We start from the raw sequence: 20,988 nt of genomic DNA on the forward strand, positions 1-20,988 counted from the left end.
TACATTCATGATACTATTCATGCATCATTGCCACCTGGTTCCAGAACTTTTTATCACCCCAAAGGAAACCCCCTACCTGTTAGCAATCACACCCTATTCTTCTCTCCCCCATCTCCTGGTAACCACTAATCTGCTTCCTCTCTATATGGAATTATCTATTATGGACATTTCATGTAAGTGGAATCATACCATATGTGACTTTTTGTGTTTAGGATTCTTTTACATAGCATAATGTTTAAGGCTTAGTACTACGTCATTTCTTTTTTATGGCCAAATAATATTCCATTGTATGGCTATACCACTTTTGTTTATCCATTAATGAGTTGATGAATATTTGGTTTCCACCTTTTAGGTTTTGTGAACACATACATTTAAGTTTTTCTTTGAAATCCTATTTTCAATTCTCAATTCTTCTTATTTTTTTAGTTTTTTATTAAGGTATTATTGATGTACACTCTTATGAAGGTTTCACATGAAAAAACAATGTGTTTACTACATTTTCCCATATTATTGAGTCCCCACCCATACTTCATTGCTGTCACTCTCCATCAGTGTAGTAAGATGCCACAGATTCACTACTTGCCTTCTCTGTGCTACACTGTTTTCCCTGTGACCCCTCACACCATGTGTACGAAACATAATACCCCTCAATCCCCTTCTCCCCCACTCCCCAACCCCTCCCCTTTGGTAACAACTAGTCCCTTCTTGGAGTCTGTGAGTCTGCTGCTGTTTTGTTCCTTCAGTTTTGCTTTGTTATTATACTCCACAAATGAAGGAAATCATTTGGCACTTGTCCTTCTCTGCCTGGCTTATTTCACTGAGCATAATATCCTCCAGCTCAATCCACATTGCTGAAAATGGTAGGATTTGTTTCTTTTTTATGGCTGAATAGTATTCCATTGTGTATATGTACCACATCTTCTTTATCCATTCGTCTACTGATGGAAACTTAGGTTGTGTCCATATCTTGGCTATTGTAAATAGTGCTGCGATAAACATAGGGGTGCATATGTCTTTTTGAATCTGAGAACTTGTATTCTTTGTGTAAATTTCAAGGAGTGGGATTCTGGGTCAAATGGTATTTCTATTTTTAGTTTTTTGAGAAACCTCCATATTGCTTTCCACAACGGTTGAACTAGCTTACATTCTCACCAGCAGTGTCGGAGGGTTCCACTTTCTCCACATCCTTGCCAGCATTTGTTCTTAGTCTTTTTGATGCTGGTCATCCTCACTGGTGTGAGGTGATATCTCATTGTGGCTTTAATTTGCATTTCCCTGATGATTAGTGATGTGGAGAATCTTTTCATGTGTCTGTTGGACATCTGAATTTCTTCTTTGGAGAATTGTCTCTTCATATCCTCTGCCCATTTTTTAATTGAATTATTTGCTTTTTGTTTGTTGAGGCATGTGAGCTTTTTATATATTTTGGATGTTAACCCCCTATCAGATATGTTGTTTAGAAATATATTCTTCTATACTGTAGAATGCCTTTTTGTTTTCTTGATAGTGTCCTTTGCTATCCAGAAGCATTTTAGTTTGATGTAGTCCCATGTGTTCATTTTTGCTTTTGTTTCCCTTGCTCAAGGAGATGCATTCAGGAAGAAGGTGCTCATGTTTATATTCAGAAGATTTTTGCCTATGATGTCTTCTAAGAGTTTTATGGTTTCATGACTTATATTCAGGTCTTTGATCGATTTTGAGTTTACTTTTGTGTATGGGGTTAAACAATAATCCAGTTTCATTCTCTTGCATGTAGCTGTCCAGTTTTGCCAACACCAGTTGTTGAAGAGGCTGTTATTTCCCCATTGTATGTCCATGGCTCCTTTATGGGATATTATTTGAACATATATGGTTGGGTTTATGTCTGGGCTTCCTAGTCGGTTCCATTGGTCTATTGTTTTGTGCTTGTGGCAGTTCCAAATTGTCTTGATTACTGTGGCTTTGTAGTAGAGCCTGAAGTTGCAGAGCATAATAACCCCTGCTTTATTCTTCCTTCTCAGTATTGCTTTGGCTATTTGGGGTCTTTCGTGGTTCCATATGAATTTTAAAACTATTTGCTCTAGTTTGTTGAAGAATGATGTTGGTATTTTGATAGGAATTGCATTGAATCTGTAGATTGCTTTAGGCTGGATGGCCATTTTGACAATATTAATTCTTCCTATCCATGAACATGGGATATGTTTCATTTATTGGTATCTTCTTTAGTTTCTCTCATGAGTGTCTTGTAGTTTCAGAGTATAGGTCTTTCACTTCCTTGGTTAGGTTTATTCCTAGGTATTTTATTCTTTTTGATGCAATTGTGAATGGAATTGTTTTCCTGATTTCTCTTTCTGCTAGTTCATCATTACTATATAGGAATGCAACAGATTTTTGTGTAATAATTTTGAATCCTGCAACTTTACTGAATACATATATTAGATCTAGTAGTTTTGGAGTGAAATCTTTAGGGTTTTTTATGTACAATGTCATATCATCTGCAAACAATGACAGTTTAACTTCTTCCTTACCAATCTGTATGTCCTTTATTTCTTTGTGTTGTCTAATTGCTGTGGCGAGGACCTCCAGAACTATGTTGAATAAAAGTGGAGAGAGTGCGCATCCTGATTTTGTTCCCGATCTTAAAGGAAAGGCTTTTAGCTTCTCACTGTTAAGTATGATGTTGGCTGTGGGTTTGTCCTATATGGCCTTTATTATGTTGAGGTACTTGCCCTCTATAACCATTTTTTTGAGAGTTTTTATCATGAATGGATCTTGAATTTTGTTGAATGCTTTTTCAGCATCTATGGAGATGATCATGTGTTTTTTGTCCTTTTTGTTGATACAGTGGATGATGTTGATGGATTTTCGAATATTGTACCATGGTTGCATCCCTGGAATAAATCCTATTTGATCATGATTGATGATCTTTTTGTATTTTTGAATTTGGTTTGCTAATATTCTGTTGAGTATTTTTGCATCTATGTTCATCAGGGATATTGGTCTGTAATTTTCTTTTTTTGTGGTGTCTTTGCCTTGTTTTGGTATTTGAGTGATGCTGGCTTCATAGAATGAGTTTGGAAGTATTCCTTCTTTTTATACTTTTTGGAAAACTTTAAGGAGAATGGGTATTAGGTATTCACTAAATGTTTGATTAAATTCAGCAGTGAGGCCATCTGTTCCAGGATTTTATTTCTTAGGTAGTTTTTTTATTACCAATTCAGTTTCGTTGCTGGTAATTGGTCTGTTCAGATTTTCTGTTTCTTTCTGGGTCAGCCTTGGAAGGTTATATTTTTCTAGGAAGTTGTCCATTTATTCTAGGTTACCCAGTTTGTTAGCATATAATTTTCCTAGTGTTCTCTAATAATTCTTTGTATTTCTGTGGTGTCCGTAGTGATTTTTCTTTTCTCATTTCTGAGTCTGTTTATGTGTGTAGACTCTTTTTTTCTTAAGTCCGTCTAGGGATTCATCTGTTTTGTTTATTTTCTCGAAGAACCAGCTGTTGCTTTCATTGATTCTTTCTATTGTTTTATTCTTCTTGATTGTATTTATTTCTGCTTTAATCTTTTTTATGTCCCTCCTTCTTCTGTCTTTCAGCCTCATTTGTTCTTCTTTTTCTAGTTTCGTTAATTGTGAGTTTAGACTGTTCATATGGGATTGTTCTTCTTTCCTCAGGTAGGCCTGTATTGCAATATACTTTCCTCTTAGCACGGCCTTCACTGTGTCCCACAGATTTTGCTGTGTTGAATTATTGTTGTTATTTGTCTTGATCTCTGTTTTTATTTGGTCATTGATCCATTGATTATTTAGGAGCATGTTGTGAAGCCTCCATGTGTTTGTGCAATTTTTCATGTCCTTTGTGTAATTTATTTCTAGTTTCATACCTTTGTTGTCTGAGAAACTGGTTGGTAGAATTTCAATCTTTTTGAATTTACCAAGGCTCTTTTTGTGGCCTAGTATATGATCTATTCTTGAAAATGTTCCATGTACACTTGAGAAGAATGTGTATTCTGCTGCTTTTGGGTGGAATGTTCTATAGATGTCTGTTAGTCCATCTGTCCTAATGTGTTGTTCAGTGCTTCTGTGTCCTTACTTATTTTCTGTCTGGCCGATCTGTCCTTCAGAATGAGTGGTGTGTTGAAGTCTCCAAGAATGAATGCATTGCATTCTATTTCTTCCTTTAATTCTGTTAGTATTTGTTTCACATATATAGGTGCTCCTGTGTTGGGTGCATAGATATTTATAATGGTTATATCCTCTTGTTGGACTGACCCCTTTATCATTATATAGTGTACTTTTACTCTCTTGTAACTTTCTATGTTTTGAAGTTTATTTTGTGTGATAGAAGTACAGCAACTCCTGCTTTTTTCTCCCTATTAGTTGCATGAAATATGTTTTTCCATACCTTCACTTTTAGTCTGTGTATGTTTTTGGGTTTGTAGTGAGTCTCTTGTAGGCATCATATAGATGGGTCTTGTTTTTTTATCCATTCAGCTACTCTGTGTCTTTTGATTGGTGCATTCAGACCATTTACATTTAGGGTGATTATTGATAGATATGCACTTATTGCCATTGCTGGCGTTAGATTCTTGGCTACCAAAGTTCAAGGTTAACTTCCTTACTAACTAAGTGTCTAACATAACTCGCTTAGGATGCTATTACAAACATAATCTAAAGGTTCTTTTTTTCTCCTTTTTCTTCCTCTTCCATTCTTTATGTAATTAGATATCATATTCTGTACTCTTTGTCTATCCCTTGATTTACTGTGGGGGTAGTTGATTTAATTTTGCATTTCATTAGTAATTAGCTGTTCTACTTTCTTTACTGTGGTTTTATTACCTCTGGTGACAGCTATTAAACCTTAGGCACACTTCCATATATAGCAGTCCCTCCAAAATACACTGTAGAGACCATTTGTGGAAGGTAAATTCTCTCAGCTTTTGCTTATCTGGAAATTGTTTAATCCCTCTTTCAAATTTAAATGATCTTTCCAGATAAAGTATTCTTGGTTTGAGGCCCTTCTGCTTCATTGCAGTAAATATATCATGCCACTCACTTCTGGCCTGTAAGGTTTCTGCTGAGAAGTCTGATGATAGCCTGATGGGCTTTCCTTTGTATGCGATCTTATTTCTCTCTGGCTGCTTTTAATAGTCTGTCCTTATCCTTAATCTTTGCCATTTTAATTATTATTATATGTCTTGATGTTGTCTTCTTTGAGTCCCTTGTGTTGGGAGATCTGTACACGTCCATGGCCTGAGAGACTATTTCCTTCCCCAGATTGGGGAAGTTTTCAGCAATTACCTCCTCAAAGACACTTTCTATCCCTTTTTCTCTCTTCTTCTTCTTCTGGTACCCCTATAATGCGAATATTGTTCCATTTGGATTGGTCACACAGTTCTCTTAATATTCTTTCATTCTTAGCGGTCCTTTTTTCTCTCTGTGCCTTGGCTTCTTTGTATTCCTCTTCTCTAATTTCTATTTCATTTATCATCTCCTCCAGCACATTGAGTCTGCTTTTAAAACCCTCCATTGTCTTCACTGGAGATGGATGGTAATTATAGATTTGCTTTGTTTATGTCACCATATTCCTATTATGTTAATATGTGTGTGCAAATTAGTTAGTAGTTTAAAACCTATACATACTTAAGGTACTCTACAAGAAGATATGTCAAAGAAATAATCAATCCTCCCATGTTTCCTTCCATATGCTACATCTATAGCTTTTCTTTTCCTTCCTAATTACAACCCTTAAATAGAATTCGTGCCTCATATCGAATTTACCGAGTATCATAATTCCTCCAGGTGGTAAAGATACCTCGAGACAAGTGCTGGGCATAGAAGCCACAGGGCATAAATCTGCAAAGAAGTAAAAAGCTAACCTTTTCAAACAATATGGCTTCTCTCTCACTTACCAACTTTACATTTCCCTGTATGGCCCCAGAAGATGACTGGTTAGCCAGAGACGGGTAAGATTCCTCAAGGGAGGAACAACCTAAGACAGGCACAGTCACAGGGGGGCCATCAGGTGAGAATTTGGGGATCAGCAGAGGTGAGGCTCAGAACCTCACCCCCCCTGCTTTGAGAGAAATCTTCTGCATCCGTGGATGTCTTGCTGCCCTTGTCTAGCCTGGATTAATACTTAGTCCATAGGCACACACCTGATCATCTACATTTGCCCTCTTACAGCACTAAACTATGTTTTCTACCTTTATCTTGCATCTACCTACCACTTCAGCATTTTATTAAAAATAAAAATAATAATAATAATAATAGAGGGAGAAATGTGGGATCAACATATAAATCAAGTACAAAAATCAAACAAATGTTCATATTTGACCTGATTGTTTATAGGTCATAATGCGTGATCAAAACCGAAAGTTTCTGTGATGAATGCCCTTGTACTGTTCACCATGTAAGAATTTATTCATTATGTAAGAATTCGTTCACCATTGTAAGAACTTGTTGGTTATGCTTCAGAAGATTGGAGACTGACCAGAATTAGGCTTGAGATGGATTAATGATTGTACATTGAGCATTGACCCCCCTATACTGAATTTTATTGTTGTTAACAACCATTTGATCAATAAATATGAGAGATGCCCTCTCAAAAAAAAAAACAAAACCCTCCATTGTATGTTTCATTTCTGATACTGTCTTCCATAATGATTGGATCTCTGACCGGAATTCATTCCTGAGTTCTTGAATATTTTTCTGTACCTCCATGAACATGTTTATGATTTTTAATGTCTTTCAGGAAGATTCATGAAGTCAATTTCATTTGACTCTTTTTCTGGTGTATTTATAATTTTGCTTTGTACCAGGTTCCTTTGACGTTTCATATTTGTATGTGGCAGCCTCTAGTGCTCAGAAACTCCTCTCTGGAGCTGCTCAGACCCTGAAGCAATGTCAGGGGTCTAAGGGGAGCAGTGTTGGTGCCTCGGGGGAGGAAAGAGTGGTTTCCTGCTTCCCAGCTGCTATATGTGTCTCCACTGCCAGAACCAGTGGGCTGACCACACAGGTATAAGCCTCTATGCTTTGCATTTGTAGCTTCTGTTGGCAGGGCTTCTCTCTGGCTGGCTGAATGCCAGGGTAGGGTTTGGCAGTTTGTGATCCAGATGCAGGCTGGCTGGGAGGAGGGGGGCCTTGGAGCTGCATAGCCAGTCAGGGGGCTGGAGTGCCTACAGATTGTGAAATTCACAACCTGCTGGGAAGAGTGCACTTGGACAATTTTGTCTACCTGTCCTTTCTCCTGAGCAGTGAGCTCTGTGCAATCTTTGTTCCTGTAGCAGCCCTCTCACTTTTAGGAAGTCTCTTAGACTGCCTGCCTTTCTTTTTCCCAGAGCAGCTGGAGATGGATCCTTGTTTTCCACAAGTGGCTGGAATCTCAGTCTCTCTAGGTATTCTGTCTGTGTCAGCTTTCCAACCCCCTAATCATGAGAGCACCATGTAATGTGGGTTTGTACTCCCAGAGCAGATCTCCAGAGCTAGGTGTTCAGCAGTCCCAGGCCTCCACTCCCTCCCTGCTCTGTTTTTCTTCCTCCCACCAGTGAGCTGGGGTTGGGAAGGGCTTGGGTCCTGCCGGGTCACAGCTTTGGTATGTTACACTGTTCTGTGAGGTTTATTCTTTTCTGCAGGTGTATGCAGTCTGGGGCAGCCCTCTTTCCTGTTGCTCTTTCAGGATTTGTTGTATTAATTATATTTTCATTTTATATTTGGTTTTAGGAGGAAGCCTTTGTTTCACCTCTCACACCGCCATTTTTAATCTCTCAATTCTTTTGAGTAATAGAATTGCTGGGTCATGTAATTCTTGTTTAACTTTCTGAGGAAATGTCTCATTTTTGAACCTCTTAGATGCTCTATACCATGATATGGATTTCCCCTTAAATCATTAGTCTTCCAAATCAGTGAGGATTAATTAATTAATATCTGGATTAGTTGATTAGTATCTGGTTAATAGTCAAGTCTAACATTCTGTTAACCAACACTATAATAGGTCATGTTTTACCACATATTGAACTCAAAATGTAGAATACTATATAATGCTGCTTTTATATTATATGTCTGCTTTTAACTAATGTAGTCAATGCACTGGGCTGTCAGAGGTAAAAAAGATCTGATGCTGGAAGAATCTGACCAGACTCATACCAACAAGATTGAAAATGAGGAATGCAATGAACAAAGAGATATAAAGAAAGAGCAGCAGGATTCAACCACAGAGAAAATGGAGCAAAAAGAATCCGAGTCCATAGAGAAGTCATTCTCCCCACAAAATCCAGATTCATCAAGTAAGTCATGTCATGTAACTGCAGAACAAACAAGGTATGAAATTAAGTCTTGGTTTATATTGCTTTATTCTCAGCCTTTTACAGCTGCATAGTAGTGCCAAATTTAAGAATTGCTTTAGTGCCTTTAAAGATACTTAGCATTGACACAGAACCTATAAGATACATTCCTCAGTATGTCCCTTGCGTGGAAAAATTCGAGACATTTCTTGGAGAGTTTTCTGCTTAACTGAGATAACACTCCCGTTTATTGGATGTTTACTATATGCAGGAATGTTCTTTACATATATTCTGTTTATTATCTTATTTCATATTAATTATATATACATATATGTATTTAGTCCTCACTACAAGTTTGAGATTGGTATCAGTATTATTCTCATTTTATATATGAGAAAACTGAAGCCCATGAAGGCTGAGTAATTTTCTCAAGGCTATACAGTTTGTATATGGCAGGAAAGGGGTCTGCACTAAAGTAGTTTGGCTTCAGAGTCTGTTTCTGAGGCACTGCACTGTCTTGAGAAAATCCTTATATGAAATTAACTCTGTAGATACACTGAATCATGTGTAGATCCACTGAAGCAGGTAAAACTCTTGGCTCCCAAGCCACACTACATGGGTTCACTTCTGGTTCTTCATTTGATTATCTGTATTACTTGAGAAAAGTTACTTAAATTTCTCTCTGGACCTCAGTTTTGTCATCTTTTATAAAATAGAGATTATAATGGCATCTTCTCATAGAGTTATCATGAGGATAAAATAAGGAGATCCATGTAACATGTTTAGTATAGTGACTCACCTATATCAATCGGTGTGTTTTATACACACATTGTAACTATCATCCAAATTCTTATTTGATTCTCAGTTATCATTCCATTAGCATTTAGCCTTTAAGCATAAATTCCCTGAAAATCCTTGAAGATGTTTTTAAAAAAGGCATAATTAGATTGTTAGTGAATAATAGTCTTTCTAGAAATAGTCATTTCAAATCTCTCTTGGGGAGAACTACATGCTCACTATTTGCAGGGAACAAAGATTCTTAGAGTTTGATCCAGGTGTCTGTGCCTGGTACCCAACTGATCCTTCTGTAGAGCCTGCAGGTTTATTGCATTAGCCTCAAAACTGAAATGTAAGAAACCAATCAAAGCAGAAGCCCAACTTTTAGAAAAATAGTGTTCTAAGCAAGTACATACAAACATCTACCCACATGTGGACACACAGGCAGACATGTAAATGTTTTTCCAGTCAGCCCTGGGATGTTCTGTTCTGTGCTTCCTGAATTCCTGGGGCCTCCCTGTGACTTTCTCCTCAGAGTTAGACCTTTTCTGAGTTCACCAGAACTGGAGAGCTAATCACTGCAGACTCAGATATGACACTGAGGTCCCATCTGAATCCCTGTTTTAAGATTCTGTGGGAGTAGGAAAATATGGTGGCATGAGTAGGGTAGCAGAAATCTCCTTCCCAAACCATATATATTTTGAAAATACAGCAAATACAACTATTCCTAAAAGAGTGACCAGAAGATACAGTACACCAGCAGTCTACATCTCTGAGAACCTAACATTTCATGGAACAGGGTAAGGTACAAAGCCATGACCCGGCAGAACCTGAGCACTCTCCTCACCCCAGCTCTCTAGCAGGAAGGGAGTGGAAGTACAGGACTACTAAATAACCAGCCCTAGTAATCTGTCCCAGGAGGACAGACACACATTGCATGGTACTCTGGATATTAGAGGAGTGGAAAAGCAAAATCCAAGACTAAGACTGCAAAGAAGTTCCCACAGCTGGTTGCCCTGGGACAAAAGAAAAGCAGGTGCTTTAAAAGTCCTAAAGGGACAAGGGTTTAAGAGGTGGACAAAATCATCCTGGCACACTCAGCTCAGCAGGCAGGGAACTTTAAGGAGCTTCAGATGCCCTATCCCCCTGGTTGGCAATGCAGCTATGAGGACCCTCACTGCATTAAGCAGCCTACCGTTCCTTTCTCTCTGCTGGCACCTGCAAGCAAACCGGCTGTCCCCACCATTGCTACAGACCAACCAGAGAGATGCCGTGCCTACAGCAACCACACAGCTTAACACAGAGGCTTCTCCCTGGGCATGGTTGACTGGAACAGACAGTGGACACAGGCACGCAGACTAGGAGGCACGAAAGAGCTTTGTTCTCATGGCAGAATACGTGCTGCTCACCTGCAACCCCTGCCCTAGGCCATCCCGAGGGCAGCTCCTCCCATGGCAGCTCAGGGGATTAGCCCTGAGGCTTCACCCTCTGTGCAGTTGGCTGGCACAGATAGTGGAGAGAGGTATGGAGACTGGGAAGCATGAAGGGGCCTTGTCCTTGCAGCAGACACACCCACTGCTGGCCTGCGAGCCCCGCCAGTGCTCTAGGCCATACTGAGGACTACCCCACCCATGGTAGCTGAGGAGATTAACCCAGAGGCTGTTCCCTGTGCGTGGTTAACTGGCACAGACAGCAGAGACAGGCAAGGTGACTGGCAAGCAGGAAGGGACTTTGTTTTCCCAGCTGACACAAGCACCACTCACTGGTAACCACTCCTATCACCACGAAAAGGCAGAAGAAACTTGTTCAATCAAAAATCCCTCAAACACCAGAAAGAGGGCTTGGTGAGACTGAAATTACCAATCTTCCTGAAAAAGAATTCAAAATAAAAGTCATAAGCATGTTGATGGAGCTACAGAAAAATATTCAAGAGCTAAGGGATGAATTCAGGAGGAAGATAAGAGAAATGAAACATACAATGGAAGGATTTAAGAGCAGAATGGATGAGGTAGAAGAGACTATCAGAGAACAGGAATACAGAGAAGCTGAGGCAGATAGAGAAAAAGGGATCTCTAGGAATGAAAGATTAAGAGAACTGCATGACCAATCCAAACAGAACAGTATTCGCATTATAGGGGTACCAAAAGAAGAAGAGAGAAAAAGGGATAGAAAGTGTCTTTGAAGAAATAATTGCTGAAAACCTCCCCAATCTGGGGAAGGAAATAGTCTCTCAGGTCACAGAAGTCCACAGATCTCCCAACACAAGGGATGCAAGGAGGACAACACCCAGACATATAATAATTAAAATGGCAAAGATCAAAGGCAAGGACAGAGTATTAAAAGCAGCCAGAGAGAGAACAAAGATCACCTACAAAGGAAAACCCATCAGACTATCATCAGACTTCCCAGCAGAAACCTTATGGCCAGAATGGATGGCATGATGTGTTCAATCCAATGAAACAGAAGGGCCTCGAACCAAGAATACCTTATCCAGCAAGATTATTATTTAAATTTGAAGGAGGGATTAAACAATTCCCAGATAAGCAAAAGTCGAGGGAATTTACCTCCCACAAACCATCTCTACAGTGTATTTTAAAGGGACTGCTCTAGATGGAAGTATGCCTAAGGCTAAATAGCTGTCATCAGAGAAAATAAAACCACAGCAAAGGAAGTAGACAAACTAAATAATAACTAAATGCAAAATAAAATCACCTATTCACAAAGTCAGTCAAGGGAAACACAAAGGGTACAGAATAAAACACCTAACATATAAAGAGTGGAGGAGGAAGAAAAAGAAGGGAGAGAAATAAAGAATCATCAGGCTGTGTTTATAATAGTGTAATAAGTGAGTTAAGTTAGACAGTTAGATAGTAAAGAAGCTGCCCTTGAACCTTTGGTAACCACAAATCCAAAGCCTACAATGGCAATAAGTACATATCTATCCATAATCACCCTAAATGTAAATGGACTGAATGCACCAATAAAAAGACACAGAGTTACAGAATGAATAATAAAGCAAGACCCACCTATATGCTGTCTATAAAAGATTCACTTCAAACCCAAAGACATACACTAAAAGTGAAGGGATGGAAAAAGATATTTCATGCAAACAATAGGAAGAAAAAGCAGGTGTTGCAGTACTTGTATCAGACAAAATAGACTACAAAACAAAGAAAGTAACAAGAGACAAAGAAGTACATTACATAATAATAAAGAGGTCAGTCCAACAAGAGGATATAACCATTATAAATATCTATGTACCCAACACAGGAGCACCTACATATGTGAAACAAATACTAACAGAATTAAAGGAAGAAATACAATGCAATGCATTCATTCTCGGAGACTTCAACACACCATTCATTCTGAAGGACAGATCGGCCAGACAGAAAATAAGTAAGGACACAGAAGCACTGAACAACACATTAGAACAGATGGACTAACAGACATCTATAGAACATTCCACCCAAAAGCAGCAGGATACACATTCTTCTCAAGTGCACATGGAACATTTTCCAGAATAGACCACATACTAGGCCACAAAAAGAGCCTCAGCAAATTAAAAAAGATTGAAATTTCACCAACCAACTTCTCAGATCACAAAGGTATAAAACTAGAAATAAATTGTAGAATTTAGAAACAAAGAAACAAGTAGAAACAAAGAAAACAAAAGGGCTCACAAACATATGGAGGCTTAACAACAGGCTCCTAAATAATCAGTGAATCAGTGACCAAATTAAAACAGACATTAAGCAATATATGGAGATAAATGAAAACAACAGCATAACACCCCAACTTCTGTGCAACACAGCAAAAGCAGTTCTTAGAGGAAAGTATATACCAATCCAGGCCTATTTAAAGAAGGAAGAACAATCCTAAATGAACAGCCTCTTCACCAGCTTGTGTTGGCAAAACTGGACAGCTAGCTACATGCAAGAGAATGAAACTGGATTATTGTCTATCCCCATACACAAAAGTAAACTCAAAATGGATCAAAGACCTGAAGGTAAGTCATGAAACCATGAAACTCTTAGAAGAAAACATTGGCAAAACTGACTTGAATATAAACATGAGCAACTTTTTCATGAACATATCTACTTGGGCAAGGGAAACAAAAGCAAAAATGAATGAGTGGGACTGTATCAAGCTAAAAAGTTTCTGTACAGCAAAGGACACCATCAGTAGAACAAAAAGGCATACTACAGTATGGGAGAATATATTTATAAATGATATATCCAATTAGGCATTGACATCCAAAATATATAAAGAACTCACATGCCTCAACAAACAAAAAGCAAATAATTCAATTAAAAAATGAGCAGCAGATCTGAATAGACAGTTCTACAAAGAAGAAATTCAGATGGCCAACAGGCACATGAAAAGATTCTCCATATCGCTAATCATCAGAGAAATGCAAATTAAGACCACAATGAGATATAACCTCACACCAGTTAGGATGGCCACCATCCAAAAGACAAACAAGAAATGCTGGCGAGGATGCTGAGAAAGGGTAACCCTTCTACACTGCTGGTTAGATTGTAAGCTAGTTCAACCATTGTGGAAAGCAATATGGAGGTTCCTCAAAAACTAAAAATAGAAATACCATTTGACCCAGGAATTCCCCTCCTAAGAATTTACCATAAGAATGCAGGAGCTCAGTTTCAAAAAGACGTATGCACCCCTATGTTTATCGCAGCACTATTTACAATAGCCAAGAAATGGAAGCAACCTAAGTGTCCATCAGTAGATCAATGGATAAAGAAGAGGTGGTACATATATACAATGGAATATTATTCAGCCATGAGAGGAAAACAAATCCTACTATTTGCAACATGGATGGAGCTAGAGGGTATTATGCTCAGTGAAGTAAGCCAGGCAGAGAAAGACAAGTACAAAATGATTTAACTCATCTGTTCAGTATAAGAACAAAGCAGAAACTGAAGGAACAAAACAGAAGCAGACTCACAGAACCCAAGAATGGACTAACAGTTACCAAAGGGAAAGGGACTGGGGAGTGTGGGTGGAAAGGGAGGGATAAGTGGAATAAGGTGCATTATGATTAGCACACATAACCTAGGGAGTGGGCACGGGGAAGGCAGTGCAATATAGAGAAGACAAGTAGTGACTCTATAGCATCTTTCTGCATTGATGGATAGTGACTGTAATGGGATAATCGTGGGGACTTGATTATGTGGGGAATCTAGTAACCACAGTGTTGCTCATGTAATTGTAAATTAATGATACACATAAAAAAGATTCTGTGACATTTTCTCCTTTTAAAGATAGTTATATGGATATTTTTAAAAACTCAAAGATGTATGAGCTTGTCACTAAAAATTCAAAGATATAAATATATATATATACACAAAGATATACAATAACTTCAGTGATACCTATGATAATTCAAAGATACTATATGTATATGTATACATTCAGTAACTTAGTGTTTACCCCAATCTCCCATCTTTCTCTGCTTCTACTTCCTGAGGTAGCCAGTGTGGGTGCCCAGGTGTGTCTCCTTCCACACTATTCTCTATGCTGATACAAATATATAGAAGTATATGTTCACTTATGGGGCTTTAAGATAAATAATGGCATTATACAATGCACATTTCTCTATGTTACACAGTGGCTAAGAGTACAGACTCCAGAGCCAGCTCCTGGCCTTTTGGCTGATGAGTTGTGTGGCCCTGGGCAAACCAGTTAACCTCTCTGTATCTTCATTTTCTTGTCTTTGTATAATGGTTGAAATATTATCATCTACTTCATAAGGTTTTTTCTTTTAGGAGTAAATAGTTTATGTAAAATTTTTAGAACAGGTACAGGGTGTTTTAATGTTGGTTTTTATTATTACAAAACTTCTTAGACCCTTGCATTTAGAATTAACTCATTCTTTTTAACAACAGATATTCAGTGTAGCTGTATCTTAATTTATTCAGAATAAATTGGAGTGCTCTCACTTTGTGAAGTGTATTGTCTTACCATGGTTGAGGAATGAAGTGGAGGGAGGATCATTGTTCTGAAAAGCTGTTGTTGGAGAACAAGTATTATGAAATTTTGCCAAAGGATGCATTTACCAGTATTTTCTAAATGTCATTTAAGAGGTTATTGGCTGTTGTAAATAGTGCCTTAAACGTTGGAGTTTGATATACCACAGTTCAGTTGCATGATTATTTCTATTTTACTGTAAAGTAGACTTCTACAATGTCAGCATTTAAGAGGTATTATTCATGTCAGCTTTACCAAACTCTGAGTGGCTCCTCCCACAGCTTCTCAGTGTATTTGTTATTTTCCCCAAGTGGGGCTTCATATTTACTTTGGAGTTTGCCTTCTGATGTCTCTTTTTTGATGAGCATCTGCCAAATAGTCCCCATCACATTCTGACTTCTCATTGCAACCAGTAAAATACGGAACATGGCAACTGGAAAGTGGTGGGATAGGCAGTCTCACTTTTACATTTTTTCCATTTCGATATGCAATAAATACGGCTTCTGATAAATAGAATTCTGGAATCAAAGAGTTTGTGTAACTATTTAACTGGAATACAAAGAAACCATCTGTACCAGATACTGTTGGTATGCTACCATATCCTCTGGGCATTCACCATCCCAGGCATTGCCAACCATGGCTCCCAGCAGAGAACTTCCTCTGGCAAGGGAGCCTGCTGGCAGCAAATGAGCAGGGAGCGAGTGCCAGGGAGTAAACACTGGCTTTAGCCAGCAGACAATAATGAACATGAGTGACAGGCTCTTTTACCCTTCAAGTGTTATAACTGTGAGGGATTTTTATAGTCCCTAGGGGTCCCAGGGCAATGAAGCCTCAGTTGCCCAGGGCAGTAACTTGCCTGATACTATGCCTTTATTAGACTTGGTTAACCTTCCCCACTTTCCTACCAGAAGCTCCTGGAGTCACCTCCCAAATTAGCCACTTTTGTTAAAATTCCTGTCTGAGGGTATATTTCTAGGGGAATGCCATGTAGACAACATCTTTTTCAAAAAACAAATAATACGTGTTTACTATAAAAATGTGAGAAAATATGGTCAAGCAAAAGGAAGAAAAGTACAACTTGTAATCTTACCACCTAGAGACATATCTATTATTGATCTCTTGGTACATTTTTATATATGTTAGTATACTTAAAGCTAAAAGGATCCTACTGTACATATTTTGTGTGTGTGTTTCAATTACAGGTTGTTGGGAAAAATTTCCTTTTTGCTTTATCCCCAAATAGAAATTTTCAAATTTGTTTGCTCTGATAATCTAAAGAAAGTGCAAACAGATTCTATTTTCCTGAGATAAGCACTGTCAACTATTCTGTATATTTTTCCTGATTAGATATTTAGATATTTAAAAATATATCAATGGAAGTATATTTTATGTATTATTCTGTAACCTCTTTCACTGGCAATATTATAAACATGAAAAAATGACACAAGGCATACTTGTTCATTGTAGAAAGAAAATACAGATAAACAAAAAAAGCATAAAAATGAAAATCATGTCTGTTGCAACTATCCAGGGATAACTGTTAACATTTAGGGGTAATTCTTTATAAGCTTTAAAAAAGTTTTACATAAATACCCAATAAAAAGTAAGTTTCAGAGTGAGATCATACTGTTTAAACTGTTTTCTAACTACCTGTTACTTAGCAGTATGAGAATTTTTCTATGACCATAAATATTAAATTGTTAATGACTGTGTCAAAGCCTTTTAACCAATTTTTTATTGCCAAAGATGTAGACTGTTTCTTGATTTTTAAAAACATTTATAAATGGTATCAGGGTAAACATCATGTAGTTAAACCCTTGAGCTCATCTATGATTATTTCCTTAGGATAAATTTCTAGAAGTAGGATTATTGGGTTAAAGGTTTATACATTTTAATGAGTTTGATAAATATTGCCAAATTGCCTTTCAGGAGAGTTTTGCCAATTTACACTTTCTCCAGTAGAGAAGGAAAAATGAACTTTTTTCTGGTTTTCAACAAATTTGTTTATTAGAATAAATAATCTTATTATCATGGAATAAACTATTTCTATTTCCAGAGATCCTTTTACTTTTGTCAGCTGTTTGAAAGTTGTTTCAAATTTCTTTGCAGGTGAATTGTCAAAATTCCTACTACTGGTGGCATCTATAAATATCCTTATATTATTAAACATTTAAGAATGTGATGTCTTCTCATCCATATAAACTAATACCTGTTCATAAGAATTTGAGAGCCTGCTTAAGTTAATCAGTTTCTGTAAGATATTAGTAATTCCTACTGAAGACTTGCCCTTACATTTTAGTTATTGCAATGACATTTTACTACCAAGCTGTTTTACTTTACAAGCTTGACTTTTCTTTTCCTGACTTTAATTTAAAAATTTTCTCTCTTCTAAAGGTTTTTCAGATGTGAATTGTTTGCACCTTCGTTTCCGCTGGTCTGGAGATGCTCCCTCAGAACTCCTGAGGAAATTCAGAAACTATGAAATTTGAAATGTTTCTGCTCAACAGGAGAGAGAGAGCAAGACCATGTCCTGTGCCGCCAAGAAATCCTAAAAATGTGTTTGTTCAGGTCTTAAAAATGTCGTGTTTATGTCATATTTGTGCATCTCTGCCCTCAGATTGATTCCTCCATCCTGGAACTCATTCTCACAATGTTTTTTAAGTGAGGAAGTTTCCAGATTGGTTTCTTTTAATGTTTGAATAAATTAAGGTCCTTAGATCGAAAGTAGCTTGTATTATGTGCATTTTCCTGTTCGTGTTATTTTTAGAAGTCCATTTAAAGATTCTATCTCTGTATTTAAATATTTCATTGGTATATTGTGGTCTCTATTAGTGCTGGGTATACAAGAAATGCTTTCTGACTCCTGACTTATGATGAAATATGAAATTACTTGTTTAAACCCACAGGGTAAAATAAATAATTTACCCAAAGTTCATAATTCAACTGTATTTTGAGAATAATTTGAGTAGTTATTTCTACTTTAATTTTAATGATTATAAATTTAAGAAATTTGAGGAAATATGTTTTTATAAGATTTCTTTTGTTATATAGCAAGGGATAAATTTATAAGTTCTGTTCAAACTATGAAAATGGGCTGTTAGGTAAAACATACTTTTTAGGTTGGGGTTATTGATGGCCATGTGTGGTTTATGGTTACTTTTTAGTTGCAAACAAGTGAATTAAAAATTAAGAAGAAAAACAATTTTAGAGCAGAGGTTCTTTAGTCAATGACAGAGTTTTCACTGGTCTACTGCAAAATGAGAAAAATAAAATTAATTCTTAAAAAGCTAAATTATTCAGAAATGATGTCCTTCCTACCTTTGTGGTTTAAAATGTGCCTTAAAATTTTTTTTATGAACTAGTATCATAGTAGATTGTATTAATTCAATAGGGCTGCCATAAAACAATACCACAGGTTGGGTGGCTTTAGTGTTCCTTACAGTTCTGGAGGCTGGAAGTCCAAGATCAACGTGTCTGCAGGTTTGGTTTCTTCTGAGGCCCCTCTCCTTGGCTTGCCACTTACTCAGTGTGACTGCACATGGTCTTTCTCTGTGCATGCACATCCCAGGTATCTTTACCTCCTCTTCTAATGACACCAGTCATATTGGATTAGGGACCACTCAAGCAACCTCCTTTTAACTTAATCTCCTCTTTAAACATCTAATGTCCAAAAATGTCAATTCTGAGGTAGTGGGGATTGGGACTTCAACAAACAAATTTTAGGGGAACACAATTTATTCTATAACATTGACAAAAACTGAGAAAAAACAAAGCAAATATAACCCTTTGTTGTGTCTCTTAATTTTATTTGAATTTTTGCTGTTTTATTAAATCCAAAAGTTAGGGCCAGCCCTTTAGAGAATTCCTTCTATTAATATTTTTTTTAATTAAGGTATCATTGATACACACTCTTATGAAGGTTTCATGTGAAAAACAATGTGATTACTATGTTCACCCATATTATCAAGTCCCCTCCATACCCCATTGCAGTCACTGTCCGTCACTGTACTAAGATGCCAGAGTCACTACTTGTCTTCTCTGTGCTACACTCTCTTCCCCGTGACCCCCCACACACCGTGTATACCAATCATAATACCCGTTAATCCCCTTCTCCCTCCCTCCCCACCCACCCTCCCACCCCTCCCCTTCGGTAACCACTAGTCCCTTCTTGGAGTCTGTGAGTCTGCTGCTGTTTTGTTCCTTCAGTTTTGCTTCATTGTTATACTCTACGAATGAGGGAAATCATTTGGTAGTTGTCTTTCTTCACCTGCCTTATTTCACTGAGGATCCTTCTATTAATATTTTACCACTTCAGTAAAATGTGATTTGGCATTATTATATCTGCAAGTTTTACTTCAAAAATAGAAAAAATTACCTTTTTAAAGCTTACAATTTTTTTTAAGAAAATAATCAAAGAATATTAAAAGACCAAGGACCTTCATGAGAGGTCGAGAGGAGAAATGAATCTCGGGCTCAGCCAGCCTGGACACAGGGCTTCTCTCCACTTAGTCAGGGGCTCAGGGAAGGCCTGGGTCACGTGGGAGGGTGGGGAGCAGTCAGCAAGCACCAGGACACAGTATTGAGGATGATTTTCAATGACTCTTCAAGGTTGAAAATCCACCCCTGCCTCTGTGGTCTACTCTGCCTTTGTTACAGAAGCATTTCCCAATTGTTGACAAGATTGAGCACTTGTTTACTTTTTACTTTTCTTGTTTACTTTTCTCTCCCAAAATGGTCGAAACCTCCAAATAATAAATGAGAAACAGGTCCACTTGAGTTGGGGTTTATGATGAGGGGGTTTGTGTTAAGCATATGAGTCAGTAGGAGACATTTGATTCTTAAACAATTAAATACAGTCTTGAACTTGAACTCAGAGTTTACAGAGGAAGGGAAAACTGTGCTTTGACAATACGGTTTTTCTCTTTGAAGGAGAAGTAAGGAGAAAACTGTACAACTTTTCTTCAGTAATTTGTTTGAATTCCTCAGTGTGCTCAGCACAACCACAATCATATGTATGCATTTTAGCACATCTTCAAAGCCATTTATTTTGGGGTTATGGCTCAACTTTATGATATAGCAAACTGAATATGAAAACATTTTACATAAAGATTATTAAGCTCAAGTCAGCTCCAAATGCTGAAGATAATTTATTTTTCTCATATTTGATATTGACTGAATAAGACACATTGCTTGAGAAGATTATGTGATTAAAACTGTGCTAGCATGTGTGTAGGTTATAATGAAAATGCTTAAGACATGTTTATGCTCTCAAGTAGCTGATAAACTAGAGAAATGAGACAGGTGTATGGATATCATAGAGAGGAATATGTCAAATTAGTTTAAGTATATAATATGTTTAGAACATGCCTGGTAGATAGTAAGCACTATATATATTAGTTACTATCCTTACTATATTGTTATATATTGTTTAGAGATAATCAGTTAACAGAACTGTGTTCTTCCAACCTCCCTCAATTCTCTTTTTGACAGGCACCATTTCTTGCATATCTTACCTTAGATATCCTGTGCATTTATACACATGTATATGTTTCTCTTTACACAAATGGGAGCATGCTATTTATACTGCTGCATACTTCCCATTTATTCAGTTGATTTTTCTTGGAGATTTTTCAGTTTTATACATAAGTGCTATTTTATTCTTTTTATGTGCTGTATAGCATTCCTTTGTATGTATGAACTATAATTTATTTAACTTGTTCTCTCTTCATGCCTTTCAAGTTTGTTTACAGATTTTTATTTTTAATTATAAGTAACACTGTAATGAATAACTTTGTGTACATAGTATTTCTTGTATGTGAAGTGACGAATAACTTTGTACATAGTATTTCTTGTATGTGAAGTATCCCTGTAGGATTAATACCTACCAGTGGAATGGGTCAAACAATATGCACATTTAGATTTGCTTACATTCTTAAGCAAAGAACTGATGCGATTTGGTAAGTTT

The 20,988-nt window shown here is 37.3% G+C and overlaps 1 protein-coding gene and 1 long non-coding RNA gene across 6 annotated transcripts in view; one reads left to right on the forward strand and one right to left on the reverse strand.

Annotated features, from left to right (window-relative positions):
- DNAJC12 (DnaJ heat shock protein family (Hsp40) member C12) overlaps window positions 1–18,315 on the forward strand; it is a 129,402-nt gene extending 111,087 nt beyond the window's left edge. For all 5 annotated transcript variants that reach the window (XM_073240972.1, XM_073240975.1, XM_073240973.1 and 2 more), the window contains 2 exons: window positions 8,057–8,261; window positions 17,418–18,315. In XM_073240972.1, coding sequence (XP_073097073.1) covers window positions 8,057–8,261; window positions 17,418–17,512 — 300 coding nt within the window. In that variant the 3' untranslated portion in view covers window positions 17,513–18,315. The remainder of the gene's footprint in view (window positions 1–8,056; window positions 8,262–17,417) is intronic.
- Window positions 1–20,988, reverse strand: part of LOC140850406 (uncharacterized) — a 53,440-nt gene that overhangs the window by 25,977 nt on the left and 6,475 nt on the right. The gene's annotated exons all lie outside the window — the stretch shown is intronic.

Source organism: Manis javanica, chromosome 7, assembly GCF_040802235.1.
Source record: "Manis javanica isolate MJ-LG chromosome 7, MJ_LKY, whole genome shotgun sequence".
Lineage (NCBI taxonomy): Eukaryota > Metazoa > Chordata > Mammalia > Pholidota > Manidae > Manis > Manis javanica.